An 18,594-nucleotide genomic window follows, 5' to 3' on the forward strand; every position below is an offset into this window, starting at 1 on the left:
CAACGTAAAATTAATGCTGCTGTTGTGGAATGTGTTGGGTAATTTGAACCAGTTCTTTCTGCTATTATACAGTGCTGGTACAATGGTATCTGCTCACATGTAGGTGATACATTTTTCATGCCATGTTTCTACTCTGGTCTAATATTTGTTCATATTAATTTAACAATTATTTTTGTATTTTCTTCTTAGGATCTTCTTATTGCAGCCACATATGTTAATGATGCACGAAAAGGGAGGCCTTGTGTTTATAGATTGCAGGAAAGTAGTATCAGGTGAGTGATAAATACTGAAAATTTATTTCTATATTCTGCTAGAAGTATTCTCTCCAAAGCCAAGATTGTGCCTCATTATTTACTCTTCTACATATTACCCAGTCAATACAACGGTTTGTGAAACCAAAAATATTTTGAAGATGAAGCACATGTTAAGCTAGAAAAAAATTATGCGCAAAGACTTTTCAATTTACCCTCGTATTATAATTTGAAAGTCATTTTTCCATATGTTTTTGAACTGAATATTGTTTTTTCTTTTTACCTGGTAGCATATTCCAGTGTAAAAGACTTTGTTCTGCATTTGGAATTTTTGTTAAATAGGTAAAAATTTCTGCTGATATTGTTCAGTGTAGCACAGTTTGAAATTACCAAGATTAATATTAATTTCTAGAACAAATCAAATTCACGAATAAAGCAAGTACACTGAAACCCCAATTTTGCGTTCCCACATTTTATATTTTCCCACATTTTAAGCTCGATCCCCTGAAAAACATAAAATCGAGGTTCCGCTGTACTTGTTTACTATTTGTAAATAGGTTAAATTTGTCTGATATTAGCTTTTTTTTATTTCTGTTATCTTATGTAAATACATACATTGTCATGTTTGCAGAACTTGTATATTGAGTTGTACAACACTGTTATTTCTTCCTTTGGCACCAATATAAGAGTTTCTTATGCTTGCATGTAATTGTATATTATAATCTGCAAGATATTTAGATGATTTAGTCCTATTAAATTGACCTGTTCAATGTTGTTGCACAAATTGTACAACAAACGATCCTATGGATGGTAAATTAATAAATACATACTTTTTTCATAAGAGTGGATAATACGTGTTAACTTTTATTTACATCAGGACAGTTGTAAGCAGTGGCGAAGCATAGAGTTGCTAGCAGGGTAGGCACAAAAGTGATATAATTTCCATTAGTTGTTGAATCTGTAAAAAAAAAAAAAAAAAAAAAAAAAGGGGGGGGGGTATATCATGGAGAGTGGTTCAGTGTCTCTCCAGGCCGCTTCTTTACTTGTCAGTGGGGGACATTTTCAAAGGCGTCATTACCAGCCATGAGTACATTAATTATGTCTGTTAGACGTTATCCCTTCCTGCCCACCAGATGTCATCGATCTAGAGATTTTTGTTCATTTCGTTGTTTTGTTTGTTTGTATTTTCTCAACCCCTGAGTGATTTATGCACACACCTCCAGAAAGAGCTAGCAATCATAAAACATCGCGAAAATCCAACGAATAGTGGTGGAGCCCTGTTGTCAATTCTTCATCACTTTTTTTAAAAATTTATTTATTTATTTTGCAATTGAGGTGAAAAGGGGAAGAAGAACCCTATAATTTTCGGGTCAGTATGACGTTTGTGACATGAGCAGACGACAGAATTCCGCACTTTCAGCGACTGTCAGTTTGGTACGAACTACTGTTGCCAATTTAGTTTTTTGGAGGAAGACTTCCTCGCACCGAGGAAAACACCATTGTTATCTGTTGTCTAACTGAAGGAATGGTTGTAGTTAATTCCAGTCTTGACTTTCCAGATAAATGAATTTCTGACACCTGTATATGCAAGTAAATATACGTAATTTAAATTTTTAATATTTTCGTCTCATTTGTTCTGATCTGTTAATGGTGACGATGAGAATGTATGGAGAATAAATTAAAGATCAAGAAACATTGACATGCCCACAATCATGTCACCTGGCTTCGTAATGAAAACAAAGGTAAAGGTGACCTCTTTCATTCAGTGTGAATACTTTGCATTGTAGTTTGTTCAGCCCCTTGTGTGAGTAGACACCTTTACGTGATAATAGGATACATAGGATCCTTGTTTTGGACTCTTCTATGATGGCAACACAACAGGTTATTATGTAACATATAAACAGGTTATATATAATAAATGTAGTTGCTTGAGAGAATAGAATCCCAATTTTTAGGCGTGATTTAGCTCTTTTCTGCCAATCCAATGTGACAACACTGGCCTGTTTCGCCAGACTTGAACCGAAGTAATCCCATAGCACTCTTTGTCCTAAACCCCAGTATGGAGTTTTCTTTTTCACAAATGGAGTAAGCCACCATCTTTAAAATTTAATGTAACAGAAAACATCAAGAAACTCTGTGAAAACAATGATGACTTTGAATTACCTGATGATATTTGGGATTCATAATTTTAAATAAAAGAATAATGTGATGAATTTTTTTTTGTCTGAAATGAAAATAAAACAGACTGCTTCTTTTCACAGTTAAGTTGCTATATTACAACAATGTAACATTGACAACATCCATTATATAAGGGATTATTTTTGTTTAAAAAATTACTAACCATTGTTGTAACTGTATCTTTAGTCAAAATGAAAGTAAATGTCTGATGAAGGGAGCGTGTGTTCTCGTGAAACGTCACAACGAAAAAGTGTTTTCTTACGCTTGTAATAACCGTAAACTACAGGAAAATAAGTAGGTTCTTATTTATTCATTTTACTTTGATTTCAGGTCCTATGTTTTGTACAACAACTCCATCTTGAGGTCATTGCTGTACTGCATTATCCTTTTCCACTTGCTTCTTGCTGTGTTCGAGGCACCTGCGGTTCAAGGCTATGAATTACCATACTGGGTAAGCAATATGTTTCATTAAGTTGAACTGTGTTCACTGTGGTGAAAGATTTCACTTCATGCATGTCTAGTTATTTTGCTATCCACCAGTGCTTGAGCATACCTTGATAGTTGAGTTTCTTTCCTAGTAGTATATGTGATTTTTCTCCAATGATAAATCGGAAGTATGGTGTGGTGTGTTTCCTTTGTGTTCATGCTTTCTGACTGACTGGCTGTACACGAAGGCTACAACTTTTAAAGTTACTTGTGAAAAATATGGCAAGAAGTGTGAGAATTTATGAAAATATATTTGGTGCATTCTATGAAAAGTGGTCCTACTCCATTCAAATAGCAAAATGAATCAATCTGGAAATTATTAATTTTAGTTGCACTAAGGTTTAAATGGTTGTGAATGCATACAATTTGCTTATTTCACAAACAAAAATTATTAGCATCTGTAGCCTATATGCTTCACAGACAAATGAAGTCAAACTTTGTATTTTGAATGCATCATCATTTTTTCATTAACGCTTTTCATGCATTTAAGCAATGTCATTTTTTTCATTTGTTTGCAGACATCACAAAGTACTCCATAATTCTATGAAGTCAGTTCATTATGAATGTTTTAATCCAGGTGCATGTCTAGAACCTTACATTTTATATGTAAATATCACATGTAACAATGGAATGTCCCATTTACATATACAGAGCCACGTATTTGAGGAATATAAAATCAAGATTTCGGTACAAAAGCCGTGCACATTTCAGCATCAAAAGTGGTGTTAAAATGGTGAAAATAACCCTAAATTTGATTTTAAAACTACACTTATTACACAAAGTCAAGATTTCATTCTAATAGTAAATTTATGTACAGTAGTGGCATTAATTCTGGACACTTTTAGTAAAATGTTATTTTTTTTTAAAATCTCGAATGTAAAAACTATATTCTGTATAGAAATATTAAACAAGTTTAAATGACATCGTTCAGTAATTTCAATAATTGCATCTGTGTGCATCATTGTAGTCTGATTATTATTGTTATTTTCAACCAACAGAACGCTTGTGTGCGATTGTTGTATAGGAGGTCAACTGTGAGCATCATTCAGTAACTTCAAGAATTGCATCTTACTGCAGCATTGTTGTCTGATTTATTGGTATTTTCTCTACTCTACTGTGGGCCAAGTGTGAGCTTCATTGTTTACAGCAGTTGGTATCTGACTTTTGTGAAGTGAACATCTTTTAGGTGCTGTACGTACGTACCGTAAGATGCAATTCTTGAAGTTACTGAATGATGCTCACAGTTGACCTCCTATACAACAATCGCACACAAGCGTTCTGTTGGTTGAAAATAACAATAATAACACTGATGAACAAATTCAAACTTTTTTTTGCTCCTTTGAACAAAAATAGGTGATTATTTATAATTCGACCCCGCTGAATCCAAATCTGAAAGTAGAAATGCTGTATCACCTACCGTTTTCCCTGGATTTTCATTTTTTGTTTTTAATAAAAATTTAATCCCCTTTGTAATAATACATCGAAATTTGAAATTATTTTTGTTTGTTTGCTCATGAAATAAGATTTAAATATTGAAGTGAATAACTATGAAATATAAAAAAATTAAAAAATATATATAGGACCGATTTTGACTGTTAAATGAAGAAATTTAATGCAAAAAAAAGGAAAAAATACACATTTTTACTCGCATTTTCAAAATTTCTTTCTTGAACCCTGCCGTTTGTAACAACCACCAGAAACCTCTTCCTTGAGGTTCCAACAGTAGTCTGCTAACATGTGTACCGATTTTCCTGCATATCGTTTCTCCATGACAGAAATATCCTGGTGAAATCTCTCGCCGCATTCGTCACTAACCACGCCCAAGTTAGGAGGGCAAAAGTCCAAATGCGAATGTAAAAAGTGAATTTTCAAGGACATATTGCACCCCATGCACTGATAACACTTCAACAAGTTCATAACAAGTACCTTGTAATTGTCAGCTTTCACATTTCCAAGAAAATTACAGCATACTTGTCTGAAAGCTAACCATGCGCATTTCTCTTTTTCTGTTAGCAATTCCACAAAGTTGTCATCATGAATGATCTCACGGATTTGCGGGCCAATAAATATGCCCTCTTTTAACTTACTATCACTGAGTTTAGGAAATGTTTTTCTCAAATACCCAAAACCCTCACCCTGTTTATCCAAAGCCTTAACAAAATTTTTCATGACCCTTAACTTTATATGCAACGGTGGTAACAAAATCTTGTCTTTCTCAAGTAGAGGGTGATTCCTTACACTCTTCTCTCCAGGAATATTTTTTTTCGTATGGGCCAATCCAAAATGTTGTAATGTTAATCTTCTGCCCGGCTGTCCCATTCACAAAGAAAGCAACAAAATTTTGTAAACCCAGATTGCATGCCCAACAGTATACCAATCATTTTGAGGTCTCCGCATATCTGCCAACCATATTTTTCATAAATTATAACTTTTAATATTGTATCCATATTTTCATATGTTTCCTTCACGGTGGAAGAATAGGCAAGGGATACTAATGGGTGTATATTCCCATTATGCAACAATACTACTTTCAAACTATTCTTAGATGAATCTAAATATAGTCTCCACTCGTTTGGGTTGTGACTCCTTCCAAGTTCTTGCAGAAGACCTTCTACATCATTGCAGTTTGTTAACTCATTACTAACAGAAAAAAAAACGTGTCAGTAATTGTTGGCGTTTCCAACATGACACCTTAACTCCATCTTGTAATAAATTTCACCCTCGGAGACGAGAACCTAATAATTCCGCTTGAACTTTAGAAAGGTTGAGGTCTCTGACTAGATCATTTAGTTCGGATTGGGAAACAAAGTGAGGTATATTTGGATCAGAAAAATTTGGATCGATGTTTGAATATGAGGGTCCAGGTTCGTCATCTGGAGAAGAGCACTGTTTGGTTCTGTTTCATCCACTGTCTATTCTTGAGGAGGCTTAGGAATTGGTATAAAATCATGAGCGCCATTAAGCCAACCACGTAAAGTTCGCAAACAATTACAACGAATTTTACCTGGTGCCCAGCTTTTTCCCTCCTCTACTTTACTTCCAAAATACAACTCATATGCTTTTTTCACTATAGGAGTGATAGTATTACTCTCTGACTTCGGAGTAAATTCCCCGCGAACATAACAAAACAAGTTCGGGTTATTCACACATTTGTGTGACATGGCGAACTCATTAATTGAGTTATAATATATTTATTTAAAAAAACAATTATGAATGCTCTTATTGTTTTGTTAAAATACAACTTACACTTCACTTCACTGTGCACAATATTACATTCACAATTTCACGAACATACACAAACATAAAATACGGCTACTCGCGAAGGCTACTCGCGAAGTTATGGGAAAGGAAGTTAAGACTCGACTAACCCACAAAAGAACAAATTTTAACAGAGAAACAGGAAATTTCTCTACTGCCAGATGTTTCCTCCACTATATATTAAGTGCCAGTCATAAACACAAGGTCGCTGAAAAGTTCTTATCCAGTTGCTAGGAACCAAACGTTAAGCCGGATGCGGAGCAGGGTGCCGAGACCTGAAACCAAAAAACTATAAAATGTGGGTGTTCTGCAAAAAATTTAGGTGATACAGGAAAACGGATGCGATATTCGTTATCAGCACATCTGAATACATAAAGTTCGCTTAGTTTTATTTAAAGGAGTATTTCATTGTTTATCAGTGTAATCAGACTACAATGCTGCACAGATGCAATTATTGAAATTACTGAACGATGTCATTTAAACTTGTTTAATATTTCTATACAGAATATAGTTTTTACATTCAAGATTTTAAAAAAAAAAAAAAATTTCTAAAAGTGTCCAGAATTAACGCCACTACTGTAGTTATCAGAGTATTAAGTTTATTTCTAGGTTATTCCTGTGCAAAGGAATTCACTTTTGCTTCTCAAATATTTACAGCAGATTTAATCAATTTTTCATGATTGGCATAACTCTCAGGATAATTCAGACTTCAGAAAGTATTTTCCTCCCTAAAACCGTTTCTTAGCTGAAACACAAAAACATGTACTTCCTTTGGACCCTCTATACGCCTGCCAAATTTCATGGAAATCGGAGGGGGACACTTAGATAACCTCCCTTGTAAGTGTATTAATTACAAATCGTGCACGCGCACTATATGTGTGTGTATATATATTAGCAGGTAACAATATGTTATAAACACATTCTTACTTTCCAAAGAAGCGCTCATGTGGGATGGCCAAACGAATCCAGATCCGAAAAATTTTTGGATCCAGATCTGGATTTTGGATCCACCAGGATCCAGATCTGGCCATCCCTAGCCTATACATGTACATATTGTTCTTTTTTGTAAAACAATTCCACCCTTCTTCATTCCTTAGGCAGTCTGTACATATTACATTTAATGTAGCGTTCGTTTGTTGTTTCCTTTCCAGGCCACCATGTTGATGGAAGTTGTCATCCTCCTTTTGTACCTCTTGAGATTTAGTCATACAGCATCTTTTTGTGATGCTGTAACATTCTGGTCAGACAAGAAAAATCTCACACTCATCGTTACTGTTTGTGTAAGTACTGCATGCTAGTAACAAACAATTTTGTGAAAGTTGTTTATTAAAGGTAATATTGAAAGATATAATGAGCTCTTTCCTTTTAGAAATACATAATTAGCGTATAATCTTTCATGTTAAGCTGTCAATTTTACTGCATACAGGTTCAACCCTTCCACATAGTGCACACAATTGTCAACCTCACTTCCGCATAGTGCAATCTCAACTGCATTTTGCAGACCAGCAAGGCTGTGGCATCTGGACCTGCAAGTAGTGTGGGGCTGTGTGTGTGTTGTCCTTGTGTGTGCTGAGTGCCACTTTACAGCCTCAGCTTTTAACGGAAGTCGGAATATTTTAGTCCTCCGACATTTAATTAAGTTATATTACTCATATTTTAGTTATTGTAAAGGCAGGCATACATTAATGTAAAAACACATCGAGGTCATTAAATTTTGCAGGGAACATAGAAATCCGACAGTATTTGGGAACCTGCAGATGGTACGCACCGTAATTTTCATAGGGCCCAATAGTTTAGGAGACCTTTAACTTTTCTGAGTATACGCATGCGTAAAGGTGGCGGGAGACGAAAGGGCAGGCTGGGACAGGAAGAAATCAGCATAGGTAATTGCCCTGCTTTTCCCTCGGCCAAGACCCAGCTATTGTGAACAATGATAATCTGTGAGATGGTACCGCTGAAAGGTCGGTCCCTGGGGACCCCTTGTAGAAAGCAGGTAGTATGTACTTGCGTAAATAAGCAGCGGATTTACGTCGCTTATTTGCACGTTAGTATTTGGGCTGCTTAAGGGGTGTAATGGGTGCAAAATAGCCTAAGTGCTGACGTACCCAAAATTTCAAATTCAATACATCAATCAATCACTGCATACAGGAAATGTATTTGTTTTCATAGCTCTATCAGGAGAGATCAGTTACACTGTGTACTGTCTAATATGAAAATTGCTTGTAGTATAGTGGGAATTTAATAGTGTCAATCATTTTGAAATTATGTCTTTTTCCAAGTATTCAGATTATTGCCATTTTTTGAAGATTGATTCTTGTAGGTCAGTTGTAATACAAATTATCCATGGAAATGTTGCCATGGCAATTGTTATGAAAGAACTTCATACTTCATGCCTTGTGTTGTTAACATGATGTTAATTTAGGTTAAACCAGGATTAAAGGACAAGCAAAAATATTCTGTAAGTAAAGAAAGGAAGGTCACCTGCAATAGGGTGGGGTCAACCAAGAAAATAATGGTGATTGTTTAACAATAAATGTTCCAGAACTGTTTTGAAAAATATGTTGTCTTGTACTTTAATTATTATAAAATTGTTGCCTATTATCTTTTGTCACTGATATTAGATTTCATTGTATGATTGATTGAATTGTTGTTTTAAGTCCACTTTATGCACAGAAAGGCTAATCGGGACTGGACCTACAGTTTAAAGTGGGATCCGAACCACTATGTGTCTCCACCTGGTATTGAACCCGGGACCCCTTGATGACAATGTGACGACGTTACCACTACACCATTGAGGAGGCTCTGATTTCATTGCATTTTTTTTAGCTGTTGTCAAAGGTGTATAGTACAACTAAATCTGTTTAGCCACTGAAGGAACAAAAATTAAAAATAAAACAGAATGGCAGATTTTCAATAATTTACAATTATAATTATTAGCAGTTATTTACTGATAAATCAATACCTATGCTCATATCAATAGAAAATTAATAATTTGTTTTATCTTTAGTACATATTCTGAATTCTTCTCACTCAGAATGTTGTTTAGTAGTGAATAATGAATTTGACATTTTACTGGATGCATAATTTTCATTTATTTGTATTTACAACATTGCAATAATCTTTCCTTATTTTTCAGCTAACTTTCTGTGATATCTTTTGTTATATTGGCTTTACTGTAAATGGAGTTTATACAATAAGGTAAGTTATTGGTATTTTTTACACATATTTTATAAAAATGCCAATATTTTTAAAGCTGGAGATTAAAAATGTTCATAATACCAAGCTAAATCTTGTGCCAATATAAATGTGTACGAACAATTATTGTTGTATTCATCAAGTGTAATCCATATTATTAGTGATATTTTACAAACAAAATATGCCACTTGTATTAGATTGTCGTAATCAGCTGATAAGACCAGAAACTGATAAAATTTACTAATGTTTAAAGATAATTGTATACTAACTTTTGTTTTTAGTAAAAAAATGTGTATAGCAACTTTTCTGAATAATTCTGCCTATATCTTGCCAAATTTTAAATCAAAAACTGTTCTTTGTATCAGTTAGTGCATTTTTCTAAAACAGATTTTTTGAAGTCATAAAACAGCATGAACTGAAACATAAGTTTTGCTTTAGAATTTACATCTTAAAATTAGTAAGAAATACAAAATTTTAGCAAAAATTTTACTGATGAATATTATTCTGCAGATCTGATATGAAATGGCAAAAATTCTGTAAAGTCACACTCAGACTTGTGGTTGGTTACATGCATTAATTAAGAAGGTGGATGAATTATTTTCAAGGAACAGTAATAGTTTAACATATTTGTACAATATCAGTACCTGATTATTTATTAGCAGTACTTTATAGGTATCTTTATAGATATCCATCCCAACTAATTTAATTGTTATTTTGAAGCTAAAACATATCTAGTGAATACAAATTTGACTTGTTCTTTGTAATACATTTATTTTAATTTATTTATTTATTTTAATTAATTAATTAATTAAATTTAATAAATTATATTGAATTTAAATCAGTATTTATCTAGGATGATTGATTTTGAGTTGTTTTTTTATGTCCACTTTTATGCACAGATAGGCTAATTGAGACTGGACCTACAGTTTAAAGTTGGATCCAAACCAGTATGTGCCTCCACCTGGTATCAAACCCAGGACCACTTGAATGATTGATTATAATTGATTGTTCTGGGTAGTAATAGTATAGTGTCTTCGTGTCATAACATTTTTGTTATTAATACGTTGCCAAGTAAACTAACAGTGCATTTTTTTATCTTCACTTGTAAGTTTAGACCCACCCGTTACGTGCATGCGATTGTTATTTGTGACAAACTTTTTTTCAACGAACCACTTACTTGTTAGTTATCAGAAAATGCTGGAATATGTGCCATACAATGAGCTGTTTTTTCTCAATTCGTATTTTTATGTGGAAAATTGTCATTTAAAAAAAAACAATAGAAATTCGATTATCTCGAAAAATACTAATTTTCGAATGGGGTATCATATGGTCAAATTTATTGCAAATTGCCTCTACTTCTACCCCTTTCAGGGAATACATTTAATTACAGGTCACCCTGTATATATCATGTCAGCAGTATATCATCACAATATTTTGGAGATATATATTGTGTTGACGATATAGCATCACGATATTTGGGTGATATATATCGTGGAGAGGAAATGTCGACGATATCATGATACAGAAAGAAATATTGTATTGTATCGTCTGCGATGATATTTTCTTTACGATATATCGTGATATCAAATTTCCAATATCGTCCAGCTCTAGTCTCCATCCACCCTGCCAGTTTGATTCAAGGTCACGGAAACACCCTGTATAGGTACTTTATTTATAATTGCCAAATGTCACGTCAGTCCATCTCTAGTTTTACTAACTACACCAGCGCCACTCTCGACATTAGTAATGGCAAGTTCAGAAAATTACTGCTGAAACTTATCATTTACTTTCTCATTCTTTCTTACTGGAATATTAATCTGCAACAGACAACTTTAAAAGTATGTTAAAATCAGGGTAGTTAGAGCAGGCCATGTGAATAAAGAATAAATTAAAGGAAAAATTAATGTGAAGATCTGTCAATTCTTATATCTGTATTTAATTTGCTTTCAGATGGTCAAGACCCTTGCGTCCTCTTTTTCTCATCAATTTCATAGAGTTTCGTCAGATAAGACGAGCTTTTCGGAATATCAGAAGAACTCTTCCAGATATACTTAATGTTCTCTTTTTGTTTCTACTTACGTTAATGATATTTGCATTAATGGCGGTCAAACTGTTTGGAAGAAGGTAAGTGTCTGAAGACTATTTCTGTCGTTCTGTTTATATTTGTGTGAAACGGTTCCATCTATCCATTAATTTATGTGCTACGTGTGTAAAAAAATTACACTGATTTTTTTTTATATTAGCCAAAAGTGGCATGAAAGCAAAATAAAATAACCAAATCAATCAATCAAGAAATCCAGGAACTTGGTGAAAAAAGTAATAAATATTCAAAATTGAACTACCATCTAATAAATTGGTAGCCATGGGCAGTTGGAACTAGGTGCTGATCACATCACCTCCACAAATGGGTGAGAGTTGAATGTGTGGAGTCTACTTCCACCCCTCGCACCATTCCTTGATGGCACATTGCAATGTGCAGGGTAGCTTTTTTTTTTTTACTCTTAGATCCCTGATTTATGTCTAAATAGAAGAAAATTTCTAAGCTACTAGCATTTCCCAACTAGTCTGTTTTTTTTTCATATATACAGTCAAAAGTAAACTGAACTCTGCTTGATGCTTTCTTGTACTTGGCAACACTTAAAAATACAAGTAACTCTATTACAAAAGTGTGGTGTTGTAAGTGTTTGCTGCTACATGGTTACTAGAATGGCAGTCTGTGCTGTCCAGTGACACAAAGCAGATGATACATCCTGTAGTACTGAAATTTGTAGTCTGTACTTTACTGAAACGAATGACCTTTACTCTTTAAAGTGATGAAAGTCATGCCCAGCTGTTCCTCTTTTACTACAGTGGAATGATATGTAGGGAACTTCAAAGCTTTTAACGATTTTTGATATGATGTAATATTTTTCCTTTCTCAGACCCTGAAGAAGCCAGGCGAGTTTGAAAAAAAGACTGATTATTTCTAATGTACTTATGATTTATTATTTTTGTTATTATACGAGTCATGTAAAAAAAAAAGGGTCTATAATTTTTTTCGCGGGGTTGGCAACACTGATGAAGTTGAGCATGCGCAGGAGCATGCTCTAGTATTCTGTGCTTGCAACAGAGATAGAATCGTCAGAGTGGGGTTTCGTACGTGCGAGTTGCAGTAAGGTGAAATGGCTGCCGTAATACAAAATCCCGCCAAATGTGAAGTGAGATCGGTCATACGATTTCTGAACGCCAAAGGACAGAATGCAGTTGACATCCATCGGGGAATTGTGTGCCATGAGTGAAGGGAAGGTCAGGCAATGGTGCAGAGAGTTTCGGGAAGGGTGTTCAAATGTCCTTGACGATGAGCGTATCGGAAGGCCTAGTGTTCAGATGGGTGATCAGGTGGAACACGTTAACGAGAAAGTGCGTTCCAATCGCCGGTTCACAATATCTGAACTCGCCAAAGAGTTTCCAGAAGTGTCTGTGAAAACAGTGCATCGAATTGTGACTGACAACCTGGGGTATCACAAACTGTGTGTGAGGTGGGTACCAAAAATGCTGACAGACGCTCACAAAGAGCAAAGAAGGACATGATTTTTTGGCCCGCTGGGGGGAGGATGGGGATGACCTCTTTTCGCACATAGTGATGGGGGGTGAAACGTGAATATCGTACGCCACTGGGGAGTCGAAGCAGCAGTCAATGCAATGGCGACACTCTGGTTCTCCTAAAGCGAAGAAATTCAAACAAACACCATCAGTTCACAAAATCGTGGCAACCGTGTTTTGGGACCAAAAGGGTGTGATTTTTGTGGAATTCTTGGAACTAGGACGAACAATTACAGCAGAGGTGTATTGCAAAACACTGAATGATCTGCGTCATGCCATCCAAAATCGGCAGAGAGGAATGCTACGCTTTGGAATTTTTCTGATCCATGACAACACCCACCCACCCACAGCTGCTCGTACTGTTGAAACAATTGAAAGATTTCGATGGGAACTATTCAATCATCCCCCTTACAGCCCCGACCTTGCCCCAGCAATTTCTTTCTTTTTCTTCACCTGAAAAAGTGGCTTGCATTGAAGCGTTTCAAAGACAGTGAAGTGCTCAAGAAATCAGTTCTGGACTGGCTGCACTCTCAGGCGGCAGATTTTTACGCAGAGGGTATACCGAAGCTTGTGCCACGCTATCAGAAATGTCTGGAGGTTAATGGTGACTACGTCAAATAATAACCAAGGTATGTACTTGTTTATCAATCACAATAAATTTCTTTTATGATTTTCTTGTTTTTTTAATAAATATCGGCCCTTTTTTTTGACATGCGCCTCGTAAATACTGAAGCACCAGTGTGCCTATTTCTTCCAATGCCAATTACTACCACCGGCCTCTGTAGCAGAGTGCTTAGCAGTAGCATGTTCAACCTTTATGGTCCGAACATAGCAAACTGCTGTAAAATTTTCCTCGATTTTACATTTTTTCACATTTTAAGTTTTTTTTCAGCATTGTCCCCTGAAAAACGTAAAACTGAGGTTCCACTTTAGTACCAATTAATCTGTCCCATATCTTGTGTATACTCGTTTGAAGTATGTTTGATCAACATTTGAATGTGTTTTTAACAACTGATTTCATTTTTAACTTTCTATGTTGCAGAAATCTGAAGTATCCAAATGGTGAACCATATTTTCAGAATTTGGCAGACAGTTTTTTTGATCTCTACGTTCTGGTTACAACTGCAAATAATCCTGATGTGATGTAAGTAACTTATAGGTCTACCATGTATATTCGCATGCATCTTGTATTGCTGCATTTCACAGTTGTGTGTGTTTTTATATTATATGGCTAACACTGACTTTAAAGTAATGACAGAGTATAGGAAATTTACCAGTGATACCATGTATATATTGATATAAAGCTCATAGCTCCTGGGTTCTGAGACCCAGTAGAGTGTGGTGCATAGCCCCCATGGTTTTTATTGCCTTGTAATCAAGAGGCTTCTGGGTTTGAGTCCTGATAAAATGTGAAGCCTCCCCTGATTGCAAAGTGTTAATATTGTTGCCTTGTAAACAAGAGGCTCGGGTTTGAGTCCTGATAAAATGTGTAAGATTGAAATACATGTGGCAAAATAATATCTCCACACGTGAGATTTTGAGAATAATTACTGCTAGTTGATATACAACTGATAGCTCCCAGATCTGAAACCTGGTAAAGTGTGTTGTACAACAGCATAATAGAACAAAATTATTTTATATTGGGGATTACCAGAGCCTAGTTATTGCTGTTGTCTGGGTATAAAAACACCAGCTCAGCCACTAACTGCTGTTATAATTGTTTTGGCATAGTTCTGTTTTTTTGGACCAAGAAATTTTATATAAATAAACAATAAAAATGCCAAAACAAAAATATTGCAATCAGTGTAATAAAAATATATCTAGTTCTAATTGGTCTAGGCACCGGCATATTTGTGACTCTAAGAAATGCAGAAAAGCCACAAAAATGTGTCCAAGATGCCATAAAATATTAAGCATGGCATATTACAAATGGCATAAGTGTAATTCTTATGTACAGTCATCAACATTGCCCCCACAACCATCTACATCTGGCCTGAAAAGAAAGCATGAAACACCTGTTAATGCTAGACCGGCAAAGCAGCCACGCTATGCACCACCTATCCATAGCAGTTTTAATGGCCAACTTATGGATTACCGGTTTGTATCAGAGCAAAAATGTGGTATTAAGAATTTTTTGAACAGTATAAATCCTGATGTGCAGGCAATTCTAAATGCACAAAATGGCTCTTATAAGCTGTCCCTCAAATTGTTTACACAATATAAGAAATCAAATGGCACAAAATTTACACAGCCCCACATAACAGAAACTGTACCGGTATATTCAAATACAAATTTAGACAAAATAATAAGCAGTTTGATAGATCAATTGAATATTAAACATTCTGAATTTGCAGCAAAAGAGTCTGGATGGAGCCTATGCGGTTCTCCACACAAGCTCTATGTTAATATTTCTGAATTCAGCCCATTACAAGGATCTACATATCTGCCATTACCTGCCAATATTAAAAACAAAAGAGCCGTGGTTAACATAGAAAATACCGACCAGAAATGCTTTTTGTGGTGTATTTTAGCTGCTTTGTTTCCAGTTTTAAGGAATCCTGAGAGAATAAGTTATTATAAACAGCATGAACACATTTTTAATGAAGCAATGAAGGGCTTAGAATATCCAATGTCTGTTCAGAATATTGATAAATTTGAAAAAAAGGCCCGGGATATCAATGGTAAACAATTATCTATTAATGTATTTATTTGTTCTACTGGCCGTGGCAATTGCTTGATAGCACCTCTCAGAATCAGTACATTTGATGATGATTCTGCTGTTCCGATTGATCTGCTTTTAATTGAAGGGGATAGCACATATCATTACACTCTGATACATAATCTTGAAGCTTTAGTAAGAAAGCAAATAGACAAATCCAATACAATATTCAAGTTGTGCAGAAGATGTTTAACTGTATTTGATGGTAGAAAAATGGTAAATGGGGTTCGTGAAAAAAATGCAGAAATTGCTAAAAACAAGTTAATTGAGCATCTGAAATACTGTGGCAATCATAAACCTGTTCATATGGTGATGCCAATACCAAGTGAAAATGCCAAATTCAAAAAGTTTGAAGCCTTGTTGGAACACCCAGCATATATAGTCTGTGATTTTGAATCAAATCTCAAACCTCTTGCATTCTGCAGCCCAGATCCTGATGAACCTTCAATTACACCATACTAGTTACATGAACCTTCTAGTTTTTGTTATGTTGTTGTACAGGATGGTGTTGTTAGTAAAAAAGATTTATACTTGGGACCAGATGCCATCAAAAAATTTGCACATAGAATAGAAAATGAGTGCCGTGACATAGCATCTAATGTCTTATTAAAATCAAAACCCATGTTGCCTTTAACAGAGAAACAGATTGAAGATTTCAACAATGCAGAAAAATGCCCGGTATGTGATTCTGAATTTTCAGATACAAATATCAAGGTGAAACACCATTCTCATACAGATGGTAAATTCTTAATGGCCCTGTGTAATAGCTGTAATATTAAGATCCAGAGACCAAAATTTGTCCCTATATTTTGCCATGGTGCATCCAATTATGATTTCCATCATCTGATCAGGTACGAGGGGTTTGACAAGCAGAATTTAAATATTTTAGCTGAAAATAATGAGAAATATATATATCTATTAGCAAAATAATTAAAGTTAATGGTGTTCCTATTCACTTAAGATTTCTTGATTCATACAGAATTTTATCGGCTAGCCTGGCTACACTGGCCAATCAATTATCTGATGATCAATTCAAAATCACATGTGCTTTGTTTCCAAATCAGACCTGAAATTAATTAGGCGGAAGGGTGTATATCCATATGATTATGTTACAGGTTTTTCTAAATTTGATGAGTGTTCTCTGCCACCACAACAAGAGTTTTACAGCAAAATCAGAGGATCTGGAATCACTGATGAAGATTATCACCATGCCCAGTTGATGTGGAACAATTTAAAATGCCAGACATTTGGTGATTATCACAATGCATATTTAAAACTTGATGACACTCTCTTAGCTGATATACTTCAGGCATTCAGAAAATCTTCCATGCAAAATTATAAACTGGATCCAATGTATTTCTACAGTGCCCCAGGCCTAGCATGGGCTGCAATGTTTTTAAACACTAAAATGCAATTGGATCTGATCCAAGATCAAGACATGTATCTGTTTATGGAGCAATGTATAAGAGGAGGCATGGTGCAATGCTCTCAGAGATATGCCAGAGCAAATAACAAATATATTCCTGATTATGATCCAGCACTGCCATCAAATTATATACTGTATGTAGATGCCAATAGCCTCTATGGTTATGCTATGATGAAAAAACTGCCATATGCAGGGCTTGAGTGGGTTGAAGATTTCAATATTGAAGATCTTAAGGATTTTGATGACAGTAACTATGGCCTATTCTTAGAGGTTGATCTGACAATTCCTGATGATTTACACAACACATTTTCTGATCTGCCCCCAATTCCTGAGGTTGAGTGCTCACCTGGCTCTAAACAAAAGAAATTGATGATGACACTAGAGCCAAAACAGGGTTATGTCATATATTACAAAAACCTCCAGTTCCTGATGAATCATGGTGTTCAAGTGAGCAAAGTTGGCAAAGTTTTGAGGTTCAGGCACTCAAGATGGTTGAAACCATATATTGATACAAACACAGAGCTTCGAACATCTGCAATAAGCCAATTTGATAAATCTTTGTTTAAATTGATGGTCAATTCTGTGTATGGCAAAACCATTGAAAATGTCAGAAAACATACTGATGTTAAAATAATTACTGACCCCAGCCTGAGCAAAAAATTGATTGCAAAGCCTAATTTCAATTATAGAAGAATTTATGATGAAAATATGGCACTCTTCAACATGGAAAAAACAAAGATTAAGTTTGATAAGCCTATTTATGTAGGGGCTGTGATATTGGAATTGGCCAAATTACATATGTTAAAATTGTATTATAATGTGTTGAAGCCTTTTTATAAGGATCGTTTATGATTGCCACAGTATTTCAGATGCTCAATTAACTTGTTTTTAGCAATTTCTGCATTTTTTTCACGAACTATTATTCTCAAAATCTCACGTGTGGAGATATTATTTTGCCACATGTATTTCAATCTTACACATTTTATCAGGACTCAAACCCGAGCCTCTTGTTTACAAGGCAACAATATTAACACTTTGCAATCAGGGGAGGCTTCACATTTTATCAGGACTCAAACCCAGAAGCCTCTTGATTACAAGGCAATAAAAACCATGGGGCTATGCACCACACTCTACTGGGTCTCAGAACCCAGGAGCTATGAGCTTTATATCAATATATACATGGCGAAATCAATCTGAGGGGGGGCTCATCTTTTCTACACTAGAATTCAAGATTCCTGGGATTTTGACAGAAAAACACACTGTAAACAATAAGATCATATGGGAACTTGGCATAGTTTTAAGTGTAGGCAAATCTGTCTGTTGAGGCTTCTTCTTTTCTACACTAGAATTCAGAATTCTTAAAATTAAGAGCATATCACACTTGAAGAATTGGGGCATATGCCCCTCTTGACATTGTTTTAAGTGTAGCCAAATCGGGTTGTTCAATCAAATAACCTCTTCTTTTCTACGCTATAAGTGAGTTTATAATAGGACCAATT

The 18,594-nt window shown here is 35.1% G+C and overlaps 1 protein-coding gene across 1 annotated transcript in view; it reads left to right on the forward strand.

Moving 5' to 3' along the window:
• The window catches only part of LOC145981098 (uncharacterized), a 68,008-nt gene that overhangs the window by 8,436 nt on the left and 40,978 nt on the right, over positions 1 to 18,594 (forward strand). Inside the window, exons 4-9 of the mRNA XM_083114236.1 lie at positions 190 to 272; positions 2,760 to 2,880; positions 7,325 to 7,453; positions 9,310 to 9,371; positions 11,319 to 11,492; positions 13,993 to 14,094. Of these exons, the coding sequence (XP_082970362.1) occupies positions 190 to 272; positions 2,760 to 2,880; positions 7,325 to 7,453; positions 9,310 to 9,371; positions 11,319 to 11,492; positions 13,993 to 14,094 (671 nt within the window). The remainder of the gene's footprint in view (positions 1 to 189; positions 273 to 2,759; positions 2,881 to 7,324; positions 7,454 to 9,309; positions 9,372 to 11,318; positions 11,493 to 13,992; positions 14,095 to 18,594) is intronic.

This window comes from Lepisma saccharinum, chromosome 28, assembly GCF_977018435.1.
Source record: "Lepisma saccharinum chromosome 28, izLepSacc3.1, whole genome shotgun sequence".
NCBI lineage: Eukaryota > Metazoa > Arthropoda > Insecta > Zygentoma > Lepismatidae > Lepisma > Lepisma saccharinum.